The 24,534-nt window shown below is 31.9% G+C and overlaps 1 protein-coding gene across 3 annotated transcripts; it reads right to left on the reverse strand.

The window, feature by feature from the left end:
* Window positions 1–747: 747 nt before the first annotated feature.
* On the reverse strand, window positions 748–23,198 carry LOC105217817 (heterogeneous nuclear ribonucleoprotein K homolog). Of its 3 annotated transcripts, none has more exons than XM_054232768.1 (10): window positions 23,001–23,198; window positions 14,620–14,720; window positions 14,499–14,555; window positions 13,048–13,091; window positions 11,581–11,653; window positions 11,386–11,481; window positions 3,335–3,466; window positions 2,576–3,256; window positions 2,322–2,515; window positions 748–1,804 (listed from the first exon to the last, which is right to left on the reverse strand). In XM_054232768.1, exons 2-9 carry the CDS (start codon window positions 14,713–14,715, stop codon window positions 2,324–2,326), a joined length of 1,371 nt encoding a protein of 456 aa, XP_054088743.1. In that variant the 5' UTR covers window positions 14,716–14,720; window positions 23,001–23,198; the 3' UTR covers window positions 748–1,804; window positions 2,322–2,323. The 3 variants fall into 3 exon arrangements, with proteins under 3 accessions (XP_054088743.1, XP_011191324.2, XP_011191327.2); XM_011193022.3 differs by having other exon boundaries at window positions 2,346–2,515; window positions 23,001–23,196; XM_011193025.3 differs by lacking the exon at window positions 13,048–13,091 and having other exon boundaries at window positions 2,346–2,515; window positions 23,001–23,197.
* Window positions 23,199–24,534: the final 1,336 nt, after the last annotated feature.

Raw genomic sequence — 24,534 nt, forward strand, 5'->3', positions numbered from 1 at the left:
AACTTCGAGGAAATTTGTATGGAATTGCCTTTCAATGCCACTTCAAGAGTTCGAGTTATGGAAGGAAATTTGTATGAAATTTGAGTTATGGAAGTTCCACTGTATATTGTTTAACTTTTATATAAAAAGTTAGAAATTTCCATGATCTAATCTGAATTACTTATTTTGTAAAATTCTTAGAATATTTTATTTTTTCCCGTTGAATTCAATAATTACGTCATTTAGCGTTCTTATCTTATTTGAACAAAATGTCTCAAATCTGTCAGCCCTGAAGCTCTTGGTTTGTTTCTGATAGTTAAACCGATAAAATTGGTTTCCATGGCACCTAAAACCAATAGAATTTCTGATTCGAACATCAAACCAATAATAGCAGAATTCATGACACGAACCAGAATTTTTTGTCGGTTTGAATTCTGATTCCGACAACTGTCAGATTCCACAACAACCCTGAATATCTTTTCGGTTGCAACTTGATTTGCACTTTACTCAAGACTGTAAGAAGACATTTCGACTCACAACGGCAAACGAGACAGTAGGCTTAATGCATCCAGTCCAAAAAAAAAAAGTAATTCCAGCATATTAATTAAAATTGTTGCCAAATGAAGGGTTACGTTCTGTTTTACACCTTTTCTTCAATAATCACCTCAATTATGGGTTTCAAACATATTTTCACAATAAAAGCAACGAATGAAAAACTGTTTCATATTTGAACACTAGATACCATATCAATTAAAATAATTTCAAAAATTGTACTTATATATGTTTGTATCTTTATTATTATATGATTTTACAAACTTACAGAATTCGCTTTATGCGCGTAGAATCTGAATTCCACATACTTAATAAAATAGCCATAAGAAAAATAGCAGACCAAAGCGTTTCAAATAATGTTTTACAATATTGTTAGTAAGATGTTGGTTTTACGCAAAAGTTTCCATAAATGAAACTGCTAATAACTACGTAAACTCCCTTTTAATTTTAGTAGTCCATATAACTAGAACAGTTAGTGTTTAATCTATTTGGTATAGTGCTTCTATTTTCACAATCCTGTCAAAATTTTAGTTTATCAATGGTATATGTCGGTACCAACCTTAGTGGTATGCGTCAGAAGTTAATTTAAAAACTACGCACTTATGTTAATCAGACCCTACTAGACCTGGCGTGCATTATATTCGAGTGATCTGATAATGATTTTCACAGATTTTTAGTAATAAATTTCATGAGAGTAACAAATGATTAGAGATTATTACTTTTCGTTACTATTCCTCAGTATACAGCACTTAATATGTTCTCGAATTAATCACACAGGTTAGAGCATCCAGTACGATGCGATGAAAACAGCACAATTACCATTTGAAATAAGATTTAATCGAGGCTACCCAAGTGGTGGGACTGCATGTGTTACAATTTTTCTCTTCTTTTGGAATTCATCATTGCATTCATTTGGAATTTACTTAGTATTAGCCGATACGATAATAATCAAGAAATTTACAGAATGGGAATTTATAAAAAGGTCGACAGCGCTTAGTTTAATACATAAATACATGTATGTTATTTGCTTATTTGTTTGGTCTTTTTAATTGTTCGTTTAGTTCCAATTAAAAACGAATATTGCTGTGTATATTCAAATCATTTCTAGAATTAATGAAATTTAAGGAGCTTGTAAGTCTTAAAGTTAAATTTTTGCGTATATATGACATATATATATGCTTTTGTCAATAACACGAGTGCATACTGACATCTATCCCGATTTTGGCGACATTTGGTTTAGAAGCTTCGTCTGCCGTTGTTGTTCTCGTGCACACTGCAAAACAAAATAAAATATCGTAATTAATTATGTAGTTAAAGTATATACATGTAAGCTATTAGAACATTACAAACATAAATAAATTTCACAATTAGCACAAATTGGTTTTAACACACTGGAGGTATACCCATTTAATATATATCCAATAAGGTACATTTCTAGTCGTATGTATGGGAATGAAGGCATCAATACACTTTGTAAGAAGACAAGGGATTTATTGTTACTCGTGAAACAAAACAACAAAATCACTAGTCTTCCATGCAAAATGTATCTTATAGGAATTAGTTTAGCGAGATATGTAGTTACACAAGCATTTTAAGCGATTATCCCGTTTTAAACAACACAGTTTTCATCACCCTTTAGCCACAATCACCACTTTAGTACACATAAATGAGTTAGTTGGACGGTTATTCATTGTTTATGGATTAGTAGTTTTTTGGTTTTTGTTGTAAATTACAATGAGAATGAGTATTGTTGAAAACAAAAAATCATGAGTTAGAGAATGTGTTCATACTTTTAGGATGTGTTGGACACCAACCTCTGTTGTAAAAGATACTGGGCCATTTGTATTTGTTTTGGGTTACCGGAAATGGTAATAATACGATCGGTTGATCCCGGCAATGGCTCATCAATTGTAATATAGGCACCAGACTCGTTGCGGATGCGTCGAATACGACCACCACCTTTTCCAATTATAGCACCCGCCAACTGTTAAAGATAACCGTTAGTAACTTTAAATGCATTGATGTATCTATGTTATGTACTCACGTCTTTTGGAATTGTAACCTGCGTACTGTTTTTGGGATCATGGCCATTTGGAAGATTTCCAGAATTTCCACCATTAGGTCCATTATTGTTCGGCCCAGGACCGAATCCTCCAGCACCGCCAGATCCCATACCACCAGCCACAGATCCCATTCCATTATTATTAATAGGTCCACCAAATCCGCCGCCTGGATTCATGCCACCACCAAAGTTTCCACCGCTATTCATTTGGTTGCCACCGAAACCGCCTCCGGGGTTACCACCACCGACATTGCCGCCGAAATTGCCACCAGATGGACCGTTATTTCCACCGAATCCACCGCCGCCTCCATTACCACCAAAATTTCCTCCACCGAAACCACCGCCGAAGTTGCCGCCACCGAAATTACCACCACCATTATTGCCACCGAAGCCATCATCATTGGCCCATGGATTAATGAATGGGTTATCGCGTCGGCCACCGCTGCGGCTGCGGTCATTGCGTCCACCGCGATCGTTACCAAAGTTGCCACCGCCTCCATTGCCCATACCGCCACCTCCGCCGCCTCCGCGTCCACCGCGTGACTGGCGGTTGTTACCACCACCATTCCCGCCACCGCCGGAACCATAACCGCCATATTCATCGGCGTACATGCGATCAAAATTGGTAGGATCATAATTATGTACTGGACCCTTGATAGGAGTCTGAAATTATTCATTAACGTACATAAATTAAATAATGAAAAATATGGCACATGCTTTCGACTTAAAGTGCACTCTTACCTCTCTCGTCAGCGTAATCACCTCCCGTACGGCTTCAATCACCTGGGACTGCTTTCCGACAGTCTGCACTACGCGGTCTGTGCTTTGTGGAGCAACATTCGAGAACACCTTCAAAATGCGGCATCCGATTTTCTGCAAAAATAAAAAATAAATAAATACACATTTATGGAACGCTGCCGTTGATAGTCTTTAGACGAATATAAATCTGGATATATTCCCACTGGTGTGGGAACGGACGAGGTATTGTCGCCGATACAACCTTTTAAGGCTCAAACATGGTATTGAAGTCCTTGGGGACTTGAAATTATGGCTATTCTTTGAATTCATATTTTTACAACACAAACATGATTGCATCATTTCAAAACCATAAATAATTGTTTTTAGTATAGTTCGTAACGATGATGTGAAACGTTCGACATTCCCTCTTTACTTTATAGAATTTAACATTGTGCGACATAACGGCACATTAGAGGTTGACCAAAGAAATAGTCGATAGTCAGCTACGGCGGGCGACGAGGTCGGTGGAGCGAATAAAGGCGACAATTTTATACACTGCACAAACACCGAAACCTTACACGAAGCTGAAAAGTTGAGTCACAGCCTTGTAGCGTGAATGAATTAAGAGCATTTTTGTCCACCCTCCAGTATCTACTAGCCAATACACAATCAGTCAAACAAACATGTATACACTTCACACACGTCAATGTAAGCATGTAACAAAACAATTTTCTTAATTATGAATATGAGCAAACAGAATCGGCATGTACCCGCGAATACATACCACAGCGAGCTAAACACATATCATACGAGTCCAAAAATTACACACCAAGTGATAGGATTGGAAATAATGTGAAAACGTTAATTGAAGTCCATCAGCTTCGATTGCATCGATTGAAGTCGTGTCTAAAACATACCGTTCTTTCCTTCCATGCTTATGCTTATTTTATTAGCATTTATTTTGTAAATAGCCACAACCATCCTTCGTATTGATTAATTTTAACAGACTATTTCTTCACAATGACAATATATTTGCGTTAAATATATAGCACCGAGTGTAAAGAGCGTTGACCGAAAACTAAAGACCGACATCACTGTTGTTCAGACGAGGACACAATTATCGAAATGCCGAAGTGTGATGTGATGTTGCCGCGACCAATCTTAATACTGAACTAGTTGGACTGAATTCATAAATACCAAAACGCTGTGTCAGCATTGTCAATGGTTATCGCCGACTGTTGTTAATAACCACGCGCACGCAACTCATAGGGGAGAACGATACTGAGAAATGACCAAAGCAGCACCAAATGACAGGAAGAGTCAGTCGCATGGTACACATAAAATTCCATCCATGCTAACGCATACCTACAATATACCGTATGTATGTATGTTTGAGTTTGTAAATGACCCCACACATGCACACTGCCATACATACATATATACACCGACAACATAAATTCATTCGATATAGACACGGACATGGACACGCTCGCACTCACACAACGACAGCAGGCATTCTCCTCTCTCTAACGTGACTCCATGCTCGCAGGACAAAAAGGATAAAGTAACCAAACTTGACAATAAACTCATACACAAACGATTGTGTGACTGCCTCACGCAGCGGAACCGGTGTTCGGCAAACACATGCGCAGTCTTTCGTTTCTGGTATTTTATTGAATATTTACCTATATACATACGTACTCGCACATATGTATGTGTATACTCACATATATATATATATATATTTATTGCCGCTGTAGGTATACCGTATAGAAACAAACTACCTACCTGCCACAAACATATATTGTAGTTCAAACAATGTATTAATGTATGAAAAATTTCCAAATAAAAGTAATACTAGCACTCGACATCAGCAACTAATCAAACAACAGGCAGCTGAATGCCAGAAGACAACGAAAAAAGGGACCAACTACAATGTTTCAAATAAAGAAATATATTCATTGTGTTCCGAATATGATTTCATGCCCAGAGAGCGTTCATTTATCTACTCGATCTACGAAATATAAGGAGCCGAGAAAAAGTAGTGCAATTAATGCTTAGTAGAGCAATAAAACGGACACACTCGTACACCTAATATATGTATGTTTAGATGTAATTTTAATAACTGCTGCTAAGTTTCTGTTCAAACTGACACACATACAAATGCACGTGTGTGTGTATCAAATTAAAATTAAAAATGTTCTAATTAATGTCATTGCATGATACAGTTATAGCTATATTCGGCAAACAAATATAAAACGTTATTACATGCTCAACTTGGCACACGTTTGTGTGAGTAACTGCGGCGGATATTTAAGTCATTCAGGTAGTCTGTTAACTGCCAGCGCATACGCTTGTGCATGTCCACCAGCTGTCATTCAATTATTGTTGAACCTCAAAAACACAGGAAGAGGCGGATACGTACACTGTCATAAGCATGCTACTAAATATATATATATATACTACACGCAAATAAATGTATAGGGATGTAGTAAGTACCTACGTTCGTTGTGTTGGGTACGCAGGGACACAATTATAATTTCTATATATGTATGTACAAGCGAATTTGAGCCTGTTCCTCAGGACACGCATGTATAAGAATAGTTCAGTTAAGGTATTGTACTATTGGCGATTGTATAGATATTAGTGTCCGACCGATACCCAATTTTTGGCCGAAGCTGATGCCGATTAATCGGCCAGTTGGCTAAGTATCGGCCGATGCCGATTCTTTCATGAACAAATTTATTTAGTAAACAAGTATAGTAACAAAAGAAAAACAAAAACAAATAACATCACAAAATAAGTAAAAATCAGTTCATATGTAAACATGAATTCAATTAATATTCAAAACTAAATAACTTATTTTTTTAATATATAGATAGAAAAAAAGTTATTCGTCTTTCCTTTAAAAAAAGAAAGAAAGCTTTTTTTGGGAGGTTCTTTTACACGCACTTCATAGTCCAGACCAGTACCAAATGATTATTACTTGTTCGTTTCTATGGCGAATGATATTGATTATAAAAATTCGTCCCAAGAGAAACTTTAAAAATATACTCTCCCAGTTTTTTGCCTATAGCAACAAGGGTTTCTATAAGAGTGTCATGATGAAATTATATTCAAAAACTAAACAAGTTGTTGAACAAAAGTGTGCATATTTGAAATAAATCTGATCATTATAAATAATGTAATAATAAATTTAAAACAAAAATAGTAACGTTCTTTATACTAGACTTAATTTTATCATCATGAGGAATTATTGGTTCAGGCACATATATACCAAACTGTGTTTTATAAGGTGAAAGGAAAACTTAATATTTTAGGCGTTTGACAAATCAAGAAAGTAAAAAAAATTATGTAAGTATAATTCAAAAGAAGTAGAAAAAATCGGCCAAATATGGCTGTTGCCGATGCTGAATTTTGTGACCGATACTGGCCGATGCCGATGCCAAGGCCGATTAATCAGTCGGACTCTAATGGGTATTATATATGTACTTTTGCCAACCCATAACTATATATGTGTATATACAATTATATATAAACTAAGCAAATTTAGGCCAACTAACAGTTATGAAAGATTACATATTAGAGAGGCATTTACGATTGGTGATCATACAGCAAAGATATCAAAACATTATCACAGCCATGATAGGGACTTGGCTTCGATTTCTTCTTCAGTTTTTGTACAAGCCTCAAATAGTTAATGTTTATGCAATGTTTTAATATGAAATATATAATATTCGTATGAAAAATTAAAAATAACGACCAAGGAATCAACCAAAAGTCTTCAATAAAGGTAAGCTGGATTCACAAAATTTAATCAAAAGCGAAATTAACGAACAATATAGTAAACATTTCCAACTCCCTGCCGTATATATATATATTAGCTTGCATTAAAGTGAACTCCATGCGTGTAAAGAACATTCATTTAAAATACATACATACAAGAAGAAGCAGTAAGTATCCAATACCGCCATTTTAATACACAATGTAATATGCAAAGGCTGATGTTTTCAATACATAATTCTTAACGGAAATGGGGAAACGCATCCGGATTCAATTTCACAGTTGGCTCTAAAACTTGTTGAACCTGCTTACACAACAAAAGTTTATGATTATTGGAAGGGAGAAATATCTCGTATTGAAAAATGTCATCGAATCTAAATTTTATCACAAAAATGCTGTTAATCTGACATTGAAAATAACTATGAAATCCCAAAAGATGCTTCAACCAGATGTTCAGTACAGCTGCCAAATACGTAGGCAAGTGATTTAAAACAAGAATAAATCGTTGACTTAGGACATGCAGAAGAGAATACCCACAATTTAAATGTAAAATTATTAAAACACTTCGAATTCTTAAATAAATGTCGGATTAAAATATAATACAGTCATATGATTCTGAAAACAATCGATATATCATTAAAATTATATAACCGATTTTGTGCCATTAACCTTAACAGTATTTAATTGTACGAGTCTCCTACAAATCTTGACTTAGATTATTATTTGGCATTATGCACGATTTCTTCTCCAAAAGTGAACAAAAAATTAAAAAAAACAAAAATAGTAAAGGAGAAAGGATAGAGTATGGTGGCCCCATACCATGTTAAAATTTAAAAAATTACATTTTATAAAGCAAAATCTTACCGAGATATAGGGAAACTTATATATCTTGTGAGAGTGTGCAAAAAACTGGACGTACAAGAAAGCTTTCCGGGCGAGCCTATAACACGAGCTTTGAGGGAAAATAGCTTTCGAAGCAGAGTTCCACCCAAAAAACGTGAGAGATTTATGAGGAAAGATAAGAATGAATCCTTTTGAAGAAGTGTCCTGAATCCATTGAAAATATTCTAAAACGATGGCCATGCAAAAATGTGGCGTAACGCTGGAATAGCATATCAAACCCAAACTTTAATACCAACCGATAAGCATAGTGAGGGTAGCGTCATGGTTTGGGGAGCAATAGGAGCAACTACAGTGAGATATCTAAGGGTTATCGATGGTATATGGACAAATATGTTTATAAAAGTATTTTGGAACAACATATGCAGTCTTCATTGGATCGCTTGGATCTCGGAAGTTCTTGGATATTCCAAACAAGACCCTATGCGGACGCTCTATAGCCTGCCACAATCATCAAACATCAACCCGCTTGAGCATTTTTAGGACACGGACAATTTATTAATTTATTTATTATTATTATTTACTCCCTTTATATTCATTTGATTAAGTCAGAAAATTAAACTCTATGCACTGTATTTAAACTTTTGTCTCGCGTAATTTTACGTTTTTTTAATAATTTAACGTTATCTACGTAACAATGTGTGTTTTTGCATTCCGTTATTGATTAATTATCTATTATAAATAAACTGTATCATTGCATTAGTGTTAAAACACTAAATTTCAGTAACAATTGAAATTTGATGGGTGTATTCAAACTTTTGTCTTTGACTGTATGTATAGTCCTCTTCAATAACTCTTCAAAACTGCATTTCCTGAATCAATTATACATACATAAATCCAATGCACATCTGTCGCTTACCACAAACACATTCACATATACATACATATGTATATTTTGTGTATGTGTACGTGTGTACGTTTGTGTCTGAAACTGAAAAGACGTTTAAGTAAATGTAGGGAGAAAAATGAGTACGAGCGACAGATGTTTTTGCTTAGTTTAAGCACGGCACCTGTTCAACATTCGTTAGGATCAAATAATTGTGAATCCAAATTTTAACAAGGAAACTCGGTTTGTTGCGCGTCGAGTGGCAAACGGCAGCTGGAAATTCCTTTGCATACCTCATTAAATTAATCAGAATTTTCTTACATCCAAAAATATGTGGATATTTATAGATTGGCTTGTATATGTAGAAAATTTTTTGTTTTCACATTTATGTGGGTACATACATAACTATGTATGTATATTGTGATTAAAATTGCTACGTACTTATCAAATTATTTTCTCTAGTAATATAATCTATACTACTATTATAAAGAGGATAGATTTTTATGTATGTTTGTAATGAATAAACTCAAAAACTACTATGCAGATTTCAAATTTCAAGATTTGCCCAGTGGATGGGTTCATTCCGCCTGAGTAACATTGGCTTTATTTATTGCTAGAAAAAATTAGGGATTCTTATTAAAACTTAACCAACGTAATCCAAGTTGTAAAAAAATGCCCTAAAATGTCTTTCGTCGCATGTGCTGCGGAAACTATTGGTAGAACAAAAGTATGTTCTACAATACTATAGTTATGTCACAATAAATGTTTTTTCATTAACAAAATATGTTGAAATATCACCACTATAAAAGCTCTTTTATTTATGTTTGGTATTAATCTTTATCAAAATAAATAACTTCATATGTAAGACTGCTTTAAACCAATATATAACTTTTTGAATTATTCAATTTGGACATTCCATTCTAAAGATATCACGTGTTTAAAAATGTAAGTTATTTGAAAAAATTGTCGCGTGGTCGTCGCTCACCCCGCTCAATTTACCTAAAAACATGAAAACATCAGACGCTTGAATTACACGACAGCATTTCGCACATTTTGCCACTTTGAATATTTTGTGGAAATGAAAAATGATGTCACTAAAATGATTGGAATTAAACATCAATTATTTCTTATACATTTTCAATTCCATTTCTATACCTATTAAGCAAATAATTTAATACAAAGTTGGTACAAAGGCAGTTTAATTTTCATTTTAAAATGCCGAAAATATACATAAAATATATATATGTAGATCTCAACTTTCTGAAAATAGTTCCCAGGTGAGGGTATCAAAAAGACGTCGTGATGGAGAATCTTTATTAGAAACTGAAAATCTTGGCTGACTTCCTAAATGTATTTTCCTTTGCATTCGAACAAAGTATCATATTCCCAATCGCAGTTGCACAAACTTTGATAAAGTATCGTATTCTTAATGGCAAATCCGCGCGATAAATGCGCAAAAAAAGCAATCCGCGCATCGCTAACATCGTTGATGCATTTATTCAATACAATACAATCTTCTAACAAAATATTTTGTTTGTCCTTTTTTTGTGCATTAAAGATGTGCCTAACGCAACAGTGTTACAAAGTTTAGAACAAGCAATGTTGCAAAGTATCGAGTGTGTATTCATACGGCATAAAACTTTGCATACGGACGTTTAGGAAGTCAGCCCTACTTGCAAGTCGAAGAGAATATGCATCGCAATCGCGTGCCAGAGAGTCGAGTAACGAGTATACAGCGGCTTGAAGTACAAAATATTAGAAATATACGAAGTCGAACTCTGAGCGTTCCTAACGCCTTCATAATCAGAGAGAAAGACAACGGACTTCAAAGACTAGAGGTCGTAATCAAGTTTTAGCTCATTGCAAAAACATATAATTTCATTTTCGAATTTTCTTCATTTTACTTTTTTTAAATGATCCCAAATATTTATGACGCATAAACTATAAATCTCATGCATATGTATTATAGGGTGTGTATGTTACACCCACAAAAATTACAACTTTTGAAACCTTTGCGAAGTAGGAGCGGGCTGCTAGTTTTTAATATAATAATTAAAAAATAATTTAAATTAAAAAATATTCGTATGAAACTTTTAATAAAGCATATGTAAGAACTTTGTTTCGGTTGGTACATCTAGTTGACGCATTAATAAAAAAATAGTGATAGTATGTAATTTCCATAATTAAAAAATTCGCAATTTGAAAAAAAAAAACGTTTACTTTACTTTTGACTTAAAATCTATCACATTCGCATCAATCAATGAGAGCAATACTATTTGTTATTAAAAAATCCAGCAATAAAGACTAAGGTATTCTGAACAACCTAAATTAAATTATATGGTGGTAAGCGATCCAGACATATGCGTGATGGACAGTACTAAACACTTACTTCAAGCAAAAACTCCCTTGAATTTGAAATTAACTATTAATACTCATTTAATATTTGCGATCATAATCACGATCACTTCTTAGTAAAAACAATGTCATACATGTAATATTTAGTTCCAAATTGTATTTAGAAATCAGTAATATTTTATATACTCACATCTCGAATTTCCTTAATTTTTTGACCACCTTTGCCAATTACACATCCAGCAAGACTTTGATGAATCAACAGACGTACGTCGACCTCATCATCGCGCTGTAATACAATTTCGTTTCAGTTATTATAAATGACTAATATACACAAAATTTCATTCGTAACATTTAATTTAATAGGAGAAACATATAAAACTCTTACCTCTTCGAAATATTTCAACATCTCGGTTACAATTTGTAGAGTTGACTCAAGATCAGATGATATCAATATGGTGCTATTAGAAAAACGCAAAAAAGGAGTAAAATTATTTTATAAATACAACTTTGACTTCAATTTATCTGCAATATATGCGCGGCGTTCAGGTATAAACTTCTGACATTAGTTGGCTAAAGACCGAAATTAGGTTATACCACTGCTTATTACAAAATCGCAAACTTCATAGACTTGCTTAAGGTATGTGTGTATGTTCATAATAGTTGGCAACCGACACAAACTCTTAATGAATACAACATTAATACTATCGACAATGACACTGGATTGGTTAATATAAGAAATGTTGATTATATGGATTAGTAAATTTCACAAATAATTGTTAAATGAACCGTTCATCGATTTCCCAAAATAAATGGCTACAATTACGCCAATACCAATTGGTAATGAATGTATTATACAATAAATTTATTAAAAACATATCCGAACGCACATACACAAATAATTTTGAGTGAATGGAATGCAACTCGCATCAATAAGTGCGTGCAGTACAATTACTGCTGGTCATTTAATGGGCTTGATCGGCATTTTCTCCACATGTTCTTATATGCACTCCATACTTGTTTGAAAAGGTAAATACTGAGGTTTAGATTGAGTTAATGAAGGTGCGGATTTCAATTCGAGGTACAGCTTTTAAAGAGGGTTCGAGCAAATATTGGTACAAATAAGAATGAAGGAATGCATGACGCTGAAAATATGAAATTGATTATTGAACAGAATTATTGAGAAGTAACAAAATGACATTAATGCATTAGTTAGATGAGTTATTTCATGAATTGCTAGCTCAGTTTCGATATGAGTTATAATAAAATAATGAGAAGAAGTGTTTTCCCATGTGAACTATTCCATTCATTTGAGGTAAATTACATATGTGCCAAAGGGCGGTCTTATTTAAAAACGTTTGTTAGAGCGTCAGACAATCATTAGAAAAAGGATAAATATTTATACTGAAATTTAAAATGTATGTGGATGCTGGTTGCTTGTCACAGATAATTAATTACTACTTTTGTTGATTAAATTTACGAACGTACTGTATATGTACTTTAATTTATATTGAAATGGTTCCTACATGTCACAAATACTTTTTTGCTTCGATACCTACAGATATACTTCGTTCTTTAATTGTTAACTATAGGAAAACATTTTAGCATAATATTTATAAGAGAAATCAATCTAGTACGAGATTAGAGTGCAAGTATGTTAAAAAACGAAATGCGAATGTACGATATACGATATACGAAATACGGTATTTTGCAATGGAACAACCAAAAAGTTAAACATAAATTTTACCTAGGTCTAAAGTACTGATATTGTACATATGTATATTACTTTGATATTTGACAATCATTCGATTTAGATAAAAAGGAATCTAAAATATTTTAATGGATAATTGTTTACCGTTCGGGGCCTTGAGAATCGTCGACAGATACAGTGGCTTTATACTGCATTTGCATGGCATTGGTTGATTGGCACAGTGTTAGGATTACGGGTAACATTTGGTCAAGTTGTTTCATTGGTGGCGTATAATATTGGTGATGGTTTAGCAGTACGAGTGGTTGTTGTTGGTCAATTCGTGTTAAGCACAATTTTAAAAAATGTGGATCATTTGCGTTACCGTAAATCACGAGAGTTATTTTCACATTTTGGTGAATTGGTACGTAGACGAAATGCATTTTTGTTTATGGATCAGTTTACATATTCAATTAATTCCATTACATTATTTATTATTGTTATTGTTATTATTTTTCGTTTCAAATGACAGAGCAGCAGTGATTGCAACACGACACAATGGCATTCAAAATGTCATCGTGGATTTGAATATCAGAGTTGAAACAGATTTGTTGATTTAAAGAGTTTAGATGGATTTGTTATGTTTTATTCGAAGACACATCGATGTCGGCCAAACAGTCGTTTGGTGGTGGTGGTGATGGTGTTCAGATTAGACCAAGGCCATTTCGGTTGTAAGACGGGCGATCGGGCGAGCAAATTAACGAGCAGGCAGGCGGGCAATCGGGCAGACGAATGGACATTATTTCGTTCAATTTCAATTAATATATTTATATACACACACATATATATATATATATATATGTATTTATATGGTATGTTTTTTGTTGGGTTTGCCGTAAAGAGTTATATTTCAGAACAAACCAGTACGGGGCAGATCAAATCAAGCAGTAGATGGGCGATCGAGGCGGGCAGTCACGGCAACGTATATATTTCAACGTTTACGATTTGAGTTTTTTACAATCGAATTCGTTTCATTTCGAGTCGATTTTGTACGACACAGTTACATAAAACGAGAGAGTGGGACAAGAGAAAAGAGAGAAAAATTGTCATTTAGTTATGAGGTTATGTGCAATGGCTAATTAAAACAATTAAAATTATTGGTAGTCTTATTATATAATAGAAAATTAGATCCTAAGCATATGCATAAGTAGGTGTACGATGATTTTCAGACTGAACGATCCAAAACTTTTAACACCAATAAAAGTGTAGAAGGCATAGAGATAGAATTTGTTCAATAATTAATATAAAATTTTACAATGATATGGTCTAACTTCAGCGAGCAAAGTTATTTTGCTTATTATTTGTAGTTATTTAAGCATTTAACATCCTGCATATTCTTATTTTCTAACATCTAGTGGTGTTTATTGAGTTAAAATTTTCACACAAAAACTTTTTTTTTTACTTATAATTTTAATTTTATAAGAGCAAGAATAATAATAAAACGGTCATCGAATCGATATTATTCTATTCCTAAAGTATTGGGAAGAACAAATGGAAGCAATGGACGTCGGAGTTTTAAAAGTTGATGGCTTAATATTAGATTCGTAGAAATGGTTTACCTGAGTGCGCATCTTTTGAATATGCTGTCCTCCTTTGCCAATAACTGCGCCAGCAATCTAGAATAGATACATTGGAAGTTAGACAAATTATCAATTTCGCAAAAGCATAATTTCTACTTACATTACTAGGTATGAGGATACGTATCTGATCATCATTGCGTCGACTACGTTTGTCGACATGTGGGCCATCGTCGCTATTTTCTCGCTTAATCTTCATTATCTCTAAATATAAAAAAAATAAACATTTCACATATATTACACACGTACAAAGTATTTTAATGATGTAGCTATAATTTTTATGGTTTATATATATCAGTTAAATGAAGTTTTAATATTCGAAAAGTTATTCTTATTAACAAATGTTATAAACAATTTTGAATATGAAATAACTGTTTATTTGCTAAATGTTTGTTTGTTAATTAGAGTAACATATTTTTGGTGCTATTTCATTATCTATTCGAACATCGTTATAGTAATGATTATTTTTCGAATGTTTGCCTTTTGCTGCAAGTATTGGAGAATTATTGAGAAACCGAATATTGATGATCTCTCAATGCAATATTTAACTGCACAGAACTAATAGTGTAGTCAGACAATGGTTGTTGATACAGATTTAGCACAAATCAATGAATATTTACTAACTCGAATCATCATAATCCACAAAACAATTTCGAGTTAGAGAATTCGAATTACGGAAGGTATTTTGCATAAATTTTGACTTCAAGAGTACGATTTATAGAGAACTTCGAGTTATGGAATTCAACTGTATTTATTTCTGAATAAAACTCATTCATGGTAAGAAATGTGTCGAATTAAGGTTTTCAAAACATGTCTAACCAACTCAATCGGTTAATTAGAATTTAAATCACCAACAAATGATTTTTTTCGAAATAAGACAGATGATCTGAAACAGAGAGATTTTTACTTATGGACCCCACACATTAGAAAATTAGATTAAATTACTAACTAAATTCAGAAATTATATAGCCTAGATACCAATGGATTTATTATCTACATAGGTACCCACTGTCCAGGACTTAATAGTGAAAAGTTTTAAACAATAAATATTTTTTTTCGATCGAAATTTAAAAATTACACGAAGTTAGAAAATTTGTAATCGTTATTTAAATAAAACATGCCCAAGATAAGACAAATTTCTTTTGACGATATAAAACGATATAATACATATTAGTTGAAAATGTCTTCGTTAATATACTTTAAAAATATGGATTTTATTTTAAAAGGTATGATTTCAAGGTAATTCTTATATCTTATAGGAAAATATCTTATTCGAGTTGTGGTGATAACAACTTCATTTTTAAAAACATAAACTAAAAACTAGCTCAAAACTCTATTAAGTTACTTTTAACTGCAAAAAAAATTAAGTGAATCCCACAACCTTTATTTCTCTGAAGACTGTAAATATCTATGACGATAATAATATTATGATGCCGCTTCTACCATCACTGATTTATGTTTTTGTTCGAAGTTCAAAAAATTTAAAATTGTATAGCACTTTAACCTATAAGAGAAATTTAAGAAGTCGCACAAATTTAAAATTTTAGGTACAATAAATCTGACTTAATAAAATACACAATTGTAACTTTCAACATATGCTATTGAGAACTTGGAACAACAGAATACTCATTATTAATATCTATACTAATAATAATGATAAAATTTTGTATTCTTAATGTGCATTTCTTGCAAAATTAGTATTTAGAAAAAATGCAAAACAAAACAGATTTCAGATAGAAATATCAAATAAAAAGAAACTTGGTGAATATGTTAGATTTAGTAAATTTAACAAGTGACGAGATATTAATTTACAATGACCCAAGTAAACTCTGAGTTAATGGACTTTTTTTTGAGATATGACGTCACCCAATGTTATATAATTCTAATTTCGATTTGCAATACTAATTCAATGTGTGGATGGGATGTGATATATAATTTAAATAAAAACGAAAATTAATGAATTCACACTTCTTTGTTTCAATAATTTACTCGAAAAATTCGTATTACCTTTTGTTTGTATAATGTATATATACAATTAATCGGAATTAACTAGATTTTTTTAACAAATAACACTTATAAAAATTATCACAAATTTTCACAGATTAATTCTTGAAATCATTGGTAAGTCCAAACAGCCGCTGACCACTTCCAATGAAATGTCTACACCAACTACCGTGTTGAAGAGACAAAAGCCTTTATTTATTAGAAAAACTTTGGGCATTGCTTAGGCTTTGAAAAGCCGGCCCATCAAATGCAACCGGAAATCGGCCAATCAAAAACGAGTCTGTTCCAACTCCCACTCCAGATCTGCACATGTACAAAAATTCAGACCCGATCACCCAAAGTGAATTGACAGAGAAGGAACGTTTGCGTATGGTCATTTAGAAACAGCATTGACAGACTACAAATGGATAGATAGGACATGCACATACCACAAACTGACCAATAAAAATCTAACAAATAAATAGATCATTAAAAATTCTTGCTCGATATATAGAAACAGGGGAAGTTACACGTTCGGGTACCACGCAACCAATATGTCAACCTGAAAGGCCACAACAGAAAACCTCCGAGTACCTGCATTTATATGTAATTACAATTTATGTACGTTTATGCGAATGTACATGAATGCACGCGCCATTATGGTGTGCCGTAGAGAAGGTATTAATAAAGTTGCATTTAATATTGTCAGTATCATGTTTTTTTTTTATTTTTCTATTTTTTTGTCTTTGCTTCTGCGGTCAACCCCTTTTTATGGGTAAGGAAGTTGTTTGAAAGTATATCCCCATCAAGGAACGTAATCAAATTATGGGAATTTTTAATTGCACGATGGGCAGGCCGGAACAGAACTTGCATCGAAACCGTGTAACTGAAAACACAACTGATGTCTCAAGTTGTGAATATTTAATGGAGCAATAGCCATTATCTTGTGATTTTAGAAGCAACTATGTCGGTTGGGAGGGTCATTTAGCTGTGTCAATATCAGCTGATGTTTTCACATTATATATATTTAAAATTTAGAGCAAGCCTCATACGTTTTCCTTCATCCTTCAAGGCGTAACTAACTACGTGTATAAAAAGAAATCTAACAACTGGTCGTTGATGGTTATGGTAATTTTAAGTCGTACGAAGACAATCATGTGAAATTCAGCAAATTGTGGAAAATTTGTTAGACAAACAAACTAGCACAAATGAAAAATTCTAATGTAGTTAGTTTCCTTCGGAATAGGATAATTATTTAAATTACTGTCTGAGTAAAACGCTTACGGTTAAAAATGCATAACCCTAGTCTAACAGAAAGTCTTTCTTATATTACGGTACACTACTTGTTGGTTATATTAAGTGTATATATAATTTTGTATACATTCCCCTTGTTTACAGCGAATAAATATCTGGGACTAATGTGAGAAGTGACCCTAAAAGTTATAAAAGAATGCACTCGAGTTAACAGTCCTCGACCAGATATAAGTCCTGGTCGGTTCTGATTGCGGAGACCCAACTGTCGTTGGAAGGTGTGTAGAATCATAGCTATATCGTCAAAATTCAGTTCGACAACAATATCAACGCTCTAATGAACTCATTAAAACTGCCAGAGAAAGCGCTGCTTAGAATCAGCAAAAGTCCGTTCAGCATTTTTTGCATCAGTGGGAACACTTCATAGTACATTTTGAAGTACAAAGTATAATTTCAATTTGTTCCCAATATGTCTGATATCATAGAGTTATGATACTGACTGACCAGCAAGATTAGCAGCAATTCCCAAACCATTGGAATCGATTTATATTCAGTATTTACAAATCGAACACAATCAATATATAACAATTGTCTGAAAACATTTTTATAATCTAGAATAAAGTAAATGTCCTTTTTTTAAATTTTACTCTAACATAAATAGCTAAAATGATAATCGATTGAACTTCCATCTAAATAGAAAATGTGTTAGTTTCAGTAATTTCCAGCATAATTCAGCTTTTGAAAAGTTAGTTCAAAAATCGAAGTCAAACATTTAACCTCCTTGTTTGGGTCAAAAAATTGCAGTTATTGAAATATAGAGAAAAAATGTGAGAATTAGGCGAATGTTGTTTTCAAAAGATGTATATTTCGAAAAAACTCCGATCAATTTTATGAATTCTGAACTGAAACTCTAACAAACACCAATTACATATATATTTATATGCAAGTTAACCAAATGCAACAATTTTTAATTTAACCAACTTGAAATAAATATTTGTATTTAAATTTATGACCTAAGTTGAATACATTACTAAAAAATATAATTTTTGTTTCAAGATATTTGAATACGTTAATATTAAGCAGCAATGCATATCCACTTAAATAATAATTTGAGTGTAGCCACGCCTAATTTAGGTGACTTTTGACAATAGTATGTTTTTCGTACATAAACATATGTATGTATATATCAACACTTTCTACCAAAACTCCTTCAATATTCACAATACCTATGTATTTAGTATGAATGCCATTGTTTGACCATTTTGACTACATTTTTTCATTCCTCAATCCCCATGGCAACAAAATTACATTGACTGACTTCCGATGGCAATCAAAGACAAGCTAATATTGCTCGGTTTATAGTAAAAAGCGACTTACTGGTATTACCAACAGGAATGCGACATTAAATAGTAGTATTTAATTCCAAAGCAAATACGCAGTCGACCCAAAATACATAAAAGGTTCGATTTTTTAACAAATACAACACGTTTACACCTTTATACGTTTATTGCGAATCTTTTGATAATATTTTAACACAAAACTTTTAAAAGTAAAGATGACTTGATAAATTTGAAGGAAACACCATTAAAGATATCTTGAACGTTCCCTTGTGTTTTAACAGCAGTGTTATTGTATTTGCAATAAATTTTAAACCACCCATAAGCAACGACAAATAGTAAATTACCCTTAATTTGGAAATCGGCGATCGTAACGATATTTCTTGTGTTCCCAGGACAGTATCAGTAACTATTTGCAAAGGCGTTCACATGTTCAATCTTTAGGGCATAATCTTTGATATATACACCGTCAAAAATTAACATTTTGGGTGATATCATTCGAAATACAATATACATACATACAGACAAATAAGTAATAGCATAACGAACTACATTCCAACTAAATATATTGAGTTTTTTATATTTAAATATTTAAAGATAATATTTGAAGTATGGCTTTAAAAAATAAAAAAAATAAAAAAAAATAAAATGAAAAGGAAAAAGGTATTAAAATAAACAAACAATAAAGTAATATGTTAATCAGTTTTTATACACATCCTTCAACTCGTAACACGTTGTTGTTAAAAATTGCAGTAATAACTTCCACTACGCCATACTAAGTAAGTGATTTCCAATTGTTAATATAAAATATGCATACATTTACATTCATCTTAGATACAATATTCGTAAATCTTTCCTTTATTTCTGTTAAAAGATAAACCTACCACAACTAATTTAATGTTTCATATCCAATGGAATTATTATCTACCGATTCTGACAATGTCCAATAGTATTGAAATTTGGCTCTTAAGCAATCTATTAGTTTAAGCGCATGACTTGTTAAGATGAATCATTTTCAAAATATTTTATATATATTAATATATTATAAGTTTTAAGTGAAAATTACCATGTAAGTATATTTCGTGAGCACACAAACTTTTTATGATTTTTAATTTTTGGCATCAAAGAAGTATATTTTAACGCTTTATAGTATTGTAGTAACCAATTTTGGAGACTGAAAAAATTACGATATTGTTGAAACCCAATTTCACTGACATGTTATTTCCAATTCCTGGAATTTATTTGATTTAAGTGGTTGTGATTGTGGTTTATGTGGTATATAGAACCAAATAGTACATTGTAAAGTAATACTAATATTTCTAAATAAATAATTAAAATAAAATAATTTTTTTATTTAAAATTACTGTTACGGGAAAACGAAAACATATTGCTTTGAATCTTTATCTAAATTGCAATGTTCGGGTGATTGCTCCATACAACCAATTACCGGTTTTAAACTTAAAATAAATATTATATACATATGTAATGACTCATGTGTTTTTGGATTATTTAAAAAATAATGTTAACATTACAGAAGTATATATGAGCATTTCCGCAGTCGTTTTCTCAGATAACGATTCAAACGCCGATTTCAGCGAATTGTGAGGCAATATTCAAATGTTTTTGAATTATAAAATGTTTTGCATTGATGACTTTAAAATTGGTATGAATATATTATATATTTATTTATTTTAACTAACATCCAAATAGAAACACAACAACAATTTTTTATAGTATGAATTATGAATATGAAGAACTTTTTACTTCTTGACCATCGCAACAAAAGAAATGCAACTGGGATATACACATGTACCTGGAATGCATTTAACCATTTTTTATCTAAATTATTTATTAAGGAATGTTTTTCAATCTGATGACATAAAATTCATTTTAAGCACCATTGTACTATTTTGTTTTTGAAGAGCATTTACATTTTTTTTTTGTAAAATCAACCCGGCTTGATAAGATTGTTTTTATTCTGAGAGCAGTTACTATCAGAAAAAATAAATGTTTTAGAAAAGCAACTAAAGCTCAAGCTTATCACTTACAACAGCAATTGCTTTCCTTCTGACAACCTTCTTAGATTGAGTACTCCTATTTTGATTTGTAAGCCTATAAGTTTGCCAAAATCTATTTGAATAGTTAGTTTAGTGGAATTTAAAGTTCGGTTTTTACTCATATGTAAATAAATAATGTAAAATAATGTATTTAAATACTTCAGTCAATTTTATAAGCCAAAAAATAATTTTAAATTTTTCAATCCACAACTAAGATGTCGATCGGGACCATTCCGATGCAGTGGAAACAAGTGTTATTTTTTGATGTCGCAAATATAAGATAATAAGATAACAAAACCTTACAGTTATTTGCAATCGGATGGTTTCGTATGCATTTTATTTTGTCCTTGTACCATTATAAAGGTTGTACACAAAGCAAAAATTAATACATTATGTTTCTTTAAAATTTTCGACTAAAAAATAAATGCCGTAGAAAAATAGAAATGCGAAAAGTAGGTCCTATGCGACTTGCCTTTCGGATATCTCATAATTGGTTATGAATAAATTTAAAATTTATTTAATATAAACAAATTTAAATATTTTTCTATGAAAATATTCAAAAACTTGGTAATTCTAATAATGTTTAATATTTTGTCTGTGGTGGGACCTTCAGGCGGAAATGCCCATATCCAATATATACAACAAGTAATTCCAGTGGAAATTAAAGTCATAATATCACCTTAAACGTTGTTTACACCATATGTAGTAAGGAAGTATAAATGTACTAACTTATAACCTCTACTGACACAATAGACAAATTTCTGGAGTTTTAAATATCGAATAGCTAAAGTTGTGCTTCAATTAATTTTTCCATTAAATATTGATATATTAATTTTATTATATAAAACGCTTCTGTCTATAGCATTTTGTTCATAAAATTAAAAGTATTTAAGACTAAGAAGGTTAAAACGTCTTATAAACTTTACTTATATATTTCAAAATAAGAAAAAGATCGCCCGACAACCTAATACCACGAATCCATGATTTTATGTTCATGTTTAGTATTGTGAAACAAAATAAACTGTAGAATAGCACTAACAATTTATCATGCACTATAGAAATTTGAATGTAAAAAAAATTCGGAATAATTATGAAAACTATATTACTTCCTTCCTGTTATTACACTAACGTTTACTAAATAAAGTTTTGTAACAAATCGATAAAAAAAAAATGTGTTCATTAAAAAAAATACCTAAAGTGGAATGTATTACCAATTACTTGAAAAGTTAAACAATGAATCGCGAAACAGTCAAGTATTTCTTAATTTCTATATTTTTAATACATAAAATATATAAATTTACTCTTTACAAGTGCATTATTCAATCTTCCCAGTGATTTGTATCTATGCTATATTGTTAGAGCTCAAAAGTCGGTCTAAGAAAGTTAAAAGAACGATGTAGTAAACAGATACACTTCTTTTTTATCTTGTACAAAACGCAGGATTCATAGGGAAAACCTATGTCATAAACTAAAACCCATGAATAAGAGGGTCTAAATAGAGACACTAGAAATCTCTAAAGATTTTCATAGGTGTATTAAAAAAGTCAATAGTAATAGAGATTTAAATATTAACTAGTGAGTTATTGTAATATAATGTATGTCTAATTACTAATATCAATTGTATTCAAATGAATACATACATAATTCGGGGAAATTAATTAGCAATCTTTGAAAATCGATGTTTTACTAAATTCTTTATTCCATACCACATTTTCAATGAATGTTTTGATTAATTCAATTAGATTATTTCAAATGCTATATTATATGTAGACATACGCATTTTATTACTCAAAAATTCCGGACAGTACAAATATTCTACCGCCTCTTTATGTACATATGTGATTCACATTACTCACCTGATAATAGTTTTATCTACGTCCTCAAAAAATATTTAACACTTCAGTGAAGATTTGCTGGTCGTTATATTATATTATTTATGAAGACTATTCCAACGTTTACCAAAAACTATACTCTTAGCGGTTTTATCCACAAGCAGACAATAGAAAATGTAACTATGCGAAATACAAGCGAAAAGAATTGCAAATGGCGACACCGACACAGAAATGCATTCAATTGACAGAGTTGCTTAAAACCATAACATTATTACGAGGTCCTATTTCAAAATTTTTTTTTAATTAAACCACTTTTACATCACAGCTGATTTATATTGATTGATATTATGTGAAATTATATATTAACATAAAATATACGTTGATAGTTATTATTAAAATATAAGTGCTCAAAACTGTTTTTTTTTAATTATAAAATATTACCTTCGCCGTGCACTATAACAGAACTTAATAATTATGTATTTTAAATAAGCTTTAATTTAACTTCTAGTTGGTATCAGGTCTCAATAAAATAAAATAATGTATTAAGTTTTTATAAATATTGTAACGAAAATGATATTAGAACAAACTAAAATAGACAATCGAAATCGATAACTTGCCAGATTTATCTAGACATCGATAAACGTAGTTGCCAGAATGTTCGAGTGGCGATGTATTGCCAACAATCAACTATATAAGGGCTGCCGTACTGGCAAGACACAGTTCTAATAAGAGAGTTATCGAGAAAGCACAATTCTAAGGAGAGAGTGTCGAGTGAGTTATAATGATTTAGAAATAAAGGTTAGTGTATAGCCATTAAAGTGTGATAATCCAGTGATCGAACTCAGGGCAGAGTTTTAGAGTAAACGACAGATTTTGGAAATCCGTTACAATACAAAAATAAGCAGAGAACAATCGAAGTCGATTATAATTTTTGTCGACAATAATCGAAAATTTATTGTGAGTATTAGCGCCATCTATCTGTCGTTTACAAAACTCGTACTCTTCCTAATATTATGTTCCGAGAGCAAATTTTAAGTGATTAGATTACATTTAATATCATGTTCCGACAAAAATTTGAAGTGATTAGATTACATTTAAACGCTTCACAAAACAATCCCGTTCTCAACGACGTTGGGGATTTACAAATCAGCCGTTTTTGACTCATATACGTAAGAGCGTTTCTGTACTGTTAGCTAGTGAAACTATGAAAACACAAATTATGAGTTATTATTAAAAATAATTATTTTTATTGTTGGGGCTTTAGTTTCAAATATCTTCCCAAGTAATTATTCAATATTATATTGGTAAATTTTAAAAATATGACACGGTTGGTACTCTTCTTCTTCTGAAAGCCAGCAGCAGCCAGCACCTACTAACTGTAAACAAACACTCTTCGCAGCTGTTGACCGAAGCTGTGACATTTTTTGACAGTTTGTAGTGAAAAGCAGCTCTGATTAAACAAATGTGACCAACAGAAGGCTTAAAATCAGAGTCGCATAGGGGGATTTAGAGTAGTTCAGCTTCAAATCGCTTCGGTAAAGTGATTATAAAGTGTCAT

This window comes from Zeugodacus cucurbitae, chromosome 6 (assembly GCF_028554725.1).
Source record: "Zeugodacus cucurbitae isolate PBARC_wt_2022May chromosome 6, idZeuCucr1.2, whole genome shotgun sequence".
Lineage (NCBI taxonomy): Eukaryota > Metazoa > Arthropoda > Insecta > Diptera > Tephritidae > Zeugodacus > Zeugodacus cucurbitae.